Here is a 5,560-nt window from a genome sequence, read left to right on the forward strand (position 1 = left end):
AATAATTTTAGTACAGATTGTGATGCATCTCCCTAATAATTTTGGTTTTGAGTTTAGTACCCTGCCTAAAAAGTAACAAACGTATATGAATTGATTTTATGTGTCTGTTTAGAATGTATATACATCTGTTCTGACCAGATGTTTAAAATAATATGCGTCCTTCCTATAACATACGTATATAATTCAGATATTATACGACTCCTTCATATGCCTAGCAAACTCAGACACATATAAACTTTCTTATAAGACACATATGATACTTTTTGTACTAGTTATCACTATATTTTAATAATGCTATAAAAAATTGACAAAATACTAATAATCAAATCCGAACCTAACGTTAGTGGCTGAAAAAATCCGAACCTAACATTAGTGAGTTAAACAAAAAAAATTACAGTTCAGTGGTAAGTTTCTAAACACACAAAAAAAGTTGGGTGACGAAAAAATTAATTTTCCCAAAACCTTATAACTAACGAATTACAGATTTCAGAATTTAGTTAGTAATTTGTAATTTATCAACAATTTTTGAGTGATTTATGGATTATCTTTGGATCAAATATTTTCAGTTAATTAAGGAATTAGCAAACGAGTCAATTTTTCATTAGACAATTCTTGAAAAACGGCCCATTTATATGACCATCGTTTATATGACCATAGTAGAGGCGGGGATCTTTTTTTTACAGTTACAGCTCTCCACTATTGACGACGACCCGACCCGACCCGACACGCATTTGTTACCCAAAATGAAGAAACAGAGCATTGTAACTTCCGGCAAGATGATCTCCGACGATTTATTGACGGAGATTTTCGTCAGGCTTCCGGTGAAAACATTGCTCCGTTGCAAATCAGTCTCCAAACCCTGGTTATCCCTAATCTCAAACTCTAATTTCATCAAATCACACCTCAAGCGCACTATTACAACACCAGGAGCTGATCAAACTATCCTCGTCTTCGGAAGAAATAATGATTCAATCTCTCCTCTCAATCTCGATCCTCCCGAAATCGAGCCTCCTCTCGGCTTTCCTTTCTGTAGAGGTGATTTCCCTTTTCATTGCTATTTGGAAATTGTTGGTTGTTATAATGGCATTGTTTGTGTTTGCGCTTCTCATTGCCCCGCTGATCCCGATATTGACATCGACTGCTTTGCTAAGAATTTCTTTAAACGTAATGATCCTAATATTTACTTGTGGAATCCTGCTACTAAACGTTCCAAACTCATTCCGCAAACTAATTTACGTCCCCAAAAAAAGTCATTGATGGCTATAGGGTTTGGTTTTGATCCTTTGTGTGATGATTTTAAGATTGTTTGGGTATTTAATTCGTATAATGAACAGTCTTGTCCTGCGTACCAGCTCTATTCCTCTGATACGAAGCACTTTTATGCTGAGGTTTATTCCTCAAATACAAATTCTTGGCGCAAGGTAGAATCTAAGCTCACTGATAGTTTCCAGTATGCTTATTTCGATGTTTTCGATGTTTGTGTGAACGGTTTGTTGTGTTGCATTGGGGGGTCTGGTATGCTGACGGCTTTCGATTTAAACAAGGAGGTGTTTACATGTGGTGTTTGGCTACCTGATAAATCTTCTGATTCTTTTTACAATCGCATTACCGAATTTAATGATTCCATCGCTGTCATTACCAGAAACTGTAAGAAAAATGAAAGGAAAAGGAAATATGCTTTTAACTTGTGGATGTTGGATGATGAGGCATGCCTTCGTGGTGCTGGACCTGAGGCATCGTGGACTCTAGGGCTTACTATTGATGTCGATGACTCGTTTCCATGTGTTTTTGGACGATTCAACTGTGGTGATATCCTGCTTGAAACTGATGATAAAGGATGGATTTTGTGTAACTCTGACAGGAAAGAGGCCAGAGATGTCCCACTTTCCATTAACATCCATCGTCGTATCATCAAGTATAACGAGAGCTTGGTTTCAATCGTAGGATCCAAACAAGTCAACTGGAATGCTCATGAAGATGATAGTTAGGAAATCATCACTCTTTCTGGTTTTCTGGTGGAGTGGTGGTGTTTGATGTTGACACTATTTCTATTATTGTATTTTCTTTGGCTTTTACTATGAATTAATGCGGAATCTGCCTTGTAACGAATAGACCAAACCTTATTCTAGTTTCTCTTTTGTATGTTCCAAATGACATTGCTTCTGCATTGCTGATGCGTGGAGACTTAACTTTCTGGTTTTTATATTTGTTGCTTTGTCCTTAACATTTATAAATATATGAATTATATAACATGGATACTACATATGCCACATACACATACCTTTTCCCCTCCATGGTTTACCGGGTACTTGGTATTTTATATTAATACAATGAAAAATGGAACAGTTGCTGCAACTTACAACTTGCTTATTTGCGTTTATATGTTAATATTGGAAGTACCTGGAGTCTTTAATGTGGTCTGGAGCCCATTTAATCTCCTTCCCAGTTAGTTGATGGTTGATTCTATTAATTACATGAGCTTCATGAAGGTAAACAAATGGATAGATAAATGACCAATAAATATTCTTCGACGTAATTATATTGCAAGACCAAACTATCCTGAAACTTGCCGTATAGCCAAAATGCTGCCTGTATAGCATCATTGGGCAGTGAGTTTGAACGCATGCTATGTGCCTTTCTGAGTTCGTTGATGCAGCTATTCACAACTGATCATTTGTACATATATGCTTGTGCGTTTTTCCTGTTGGTTCATTTGTAATTAGTGTGCTTTAACTTTAAGAAACTACAAAATTGACGGCAGACTGAGAATGGATGTAAAAGTTAGAGCAATTGAAAGCAAAAAGGTAGGATGATCGTTGTGACCATTTCCCTGACGGTACTGACCTTTCCTTTCGGCAATTTTTTTCTTCCAGTATTTTTGTTGAGTATATATACATACATGCTATTAAAGATCAGATATGGTAAGAGTAATATCATTCATCTATGTACTTCCAAGGAATTCTATTACATGTCTCACTGCTCATGTTTATCTGTTCTGAATACTAAATTTATTTATTGCATCAATCTATTGCAACTTTTGATTGGTTACTTGTCAGTATCTATAATACCTCATGAAACATAATTGCAAAATTTCCTAAGGATACTCTTTGATCAGATTTGCTCAATTGACCTTATTTACCTGTTCAGAGCTAGCGAAAACGCTTCACAGTAATCTGACCGTTGGGTTGCTTTCTTGATTATTAGACGGTTTGGGAAGATCACTCTGGAAACATACACAGTTTCACATTTGGCTATGGTATGTAGACATGTTAATCAATGTAGGACCTATATTTGTTTGTTATATTAACATAGGATCAATTATGAATAGAAAATTGTCTATATCTGAAGAGAGCAATTATCAAACAATTTTTTGACCAATTCAATATCTTCCAGACATGCTCAATTTTTGTTCAACAGCTATTTCAAAGGGATGCACAAACAATAACTCTTCAAGCTCTGGAAAGTGTCAAAGCTGCTCATGCGAGCAGCGAAATCGAGCACAAAGCAGAGGCTAAGAAAAAACTATACCTCGTAAATCAGCTGGTCAAGCTCGGGAGGATCCTACTCTTGCAGAGTTGCTGGGAAGTATGTTCCGCTACCTAGATATTGGTTTTTGATTAATTAACAATCATGAAATATTTTTATACCTGTGCTAAACTTAATCTTACTTTGATAAATATTCTAAAATTATTACTATGTTTAAGAGGAACATGTTTTAGGTTGCTAGAGATTAGTATTACTTGTCCATGTATAGGTGCACCATGGCATAAAGGTTTCTCTGGAGTGCTAAGCGCGGGGCTTGAAATATATAAATATAGGGGCAAAAAGAATTTACTGCCTACTGCCATGTACAGGTGTACTGTGGCTTCAAGGTTCCTCTGGAGTGATAAACGCAAGGCTTGAGATATATAAAAATAAATCTATTTATGCACATATAGAGAGATACCTAAACTCAGTAAGTACCAAATGAAGCATGTTACCTTTTATTTAGAACCAAAAGTCAAATGAGAAAAATCTATCAATATGATTTAACGTAAAACAAAAAAGGAAAGTACCACTATTTGCAAGTTCAATGTATTGATGTAGTTATATCTTTGTTGAACAGGCTCAATAGCTACTTCAGAGAGATGCACAAACAATAATACCTTAAGCTCAAAAAAGTGTCAAAGCTGCTCTTGTGAGAAGCGAAATTGAGCACAAAGTTGAGAATTGATTAAAAGTTATACCTCGTAAAGCAGCTGGTCAAGCTTGGGAGTATCCTACTTTTGCAGAGTGGCCGGAGAGTATGTTCTACTACTTAAATATTGATTTTTGATTAATGAACAATTCATAGTTTTGTTTGTACCTGTGCTAAACTTGATTTTACTAGATAAAAATTCTGATATATTAATATGTTCAAAAGCAACTTGTTTTTAGGTTGCTAGAGATTAGTATACTTACTTACAAATGGCTAATTTAATTGAAGTCTGTAGAACAAATGAAAAGAAAGATGAACCCAGAAGAAGATTATACCTAAAATGAGTATCGTTAACTTGTGGGCATCGGATGATGAGTCTTGACTTCATGGTGGTGGAGTTGAGGCATCATGGACCATGATGCTCAGTATAGTGTAGAAGTTCCAGTGGTTTTGTTTATGGCTATTTCAGAAGAGGTGATATTCTGCTAAAAAATGAAAATGGCAGCTGGTTAATGTACAACTGCGACAAAAAAGAGGCGGAGTCTCCCTGTTTTTAATGGTAGTATGGGTCTATTTGTAAAGTATGAGAAGAGCTTGGTTTCAGTCACAAGATTCAAACAAGTCAACAGAATTGTTCCTGGAGATGATAATTTGGACACATCTTTATTAGCGAATCTGGTAGTTTCAATGCTGAGGCTATCCAGAATGTGCTTCCCTTTTTTATTATTGCATTTTCTTTTCATAGACGGCTAGACTTGGTGTATGTTTGGATGCTCTTAAATTCAACTTAAATGGGTGGAATGTCCAGTTAGCATTTCTCTCAGCTGTTAGGCAAACAAACTGAAACGCCCAATTCTGAAAACGTGGAAAGTTGAATGTTAGCAGGATGCTACTTTCTCACTTCCTTTTGCTGATTATTATCATCAACCACTGGTTCTGCATGTAACGTAACAAGAGCTCACCAACTGTGAATACGTTACATTCTAAGAAAAAATAATTGAGAAATTCCTAAAAATATCAATTTTATATATTTTTTTGTGATTTTACTATTTTTTGATTTTTTTTGTAAATTTACGAAAATTAACCAAAATCAAAAAGATATTCAATTAATTGAATGAAGTTTTTTTTTGGTTTCATTTGAGGTTGCATGAGTTTGCATTTAGTTGTTGAAACTTGTCAAATTTGCATTTAGTTATTCGCCAAAAACCGTATTTTTACAAAAAAAAATTGAAAAATAGAATTTTTACAAATTAAAAAGTATTTTTGCAAAAACATTTTTACACTTGGTTATTTTTCAAAAAACCCCAAAATAATTTAAACCAGTAATAAACTAACAAAAATTGCTCAATTTCTTATTCTTTATATTTAAATTTTTAAAAGTTG

At 34.7% G+C, this 5,560-nt stretch overlaps 1 protein-coding gene and 1 long non-coding RNA gene across 2 annotated transcripts; one reads left to right on the top strand and one right to left on the bottom strand.

The window, feature by feature from the left end:
• The first annotated feature begins 651 nt into the window (after nucleotides 1-651).
• Nucleotides 652-2,205, top strand: LOC141720818 (putative F-box protein At3g23960). Its single transcript, XM_074523452.1, has one exon. The coding sequence runs from the start codon at nucleotides 744-746 to the stop codon at nucleotides 1,986-1,988; it is 1,245 nt and encodes a 414-aa protein (XP_074379553.1). The 5' UTR covers nucleotides 652-743; the 3' UTR covers nucleotides 1,989-2,205.
• A 1,322-nt stretch (nucleotides 2,206-3,527) lies between these two features.
• LOC141720819 (uncharacterized) lies at nucleotides 3,528-4,647 on the bottom strand. The gene is made up of 2 exons (XR_012574568.1): nucleotides 4,513-4,647; nucleotides 3,528-3,599 (listed from the first exon to the last, which is right to left on the bottom strand). It is a non-coding gene; the product is annotated as an uncharacterized LOC141720819 (long non-coding RNA).
• Between the last annotated feature and the right edge of the window lie 913 nt (nucleotides 4,648-5,560).

The sequence above is a fragment of the Apium graveolens genome, chromosome 4 (assembly GCF_009905375.1).
Source record: "Apium graveolens cultivar Ventura chromosome 4, ASM990537v1, whole genome shotgun sequence".
Classification (NCBI taxonomy): domain Eukaryota; kingdom Viridiplantae; phylum Streptophyta; class Magnoliopsida; order Apiales; family Apiaceae; genus Apium; species Apium graveolens.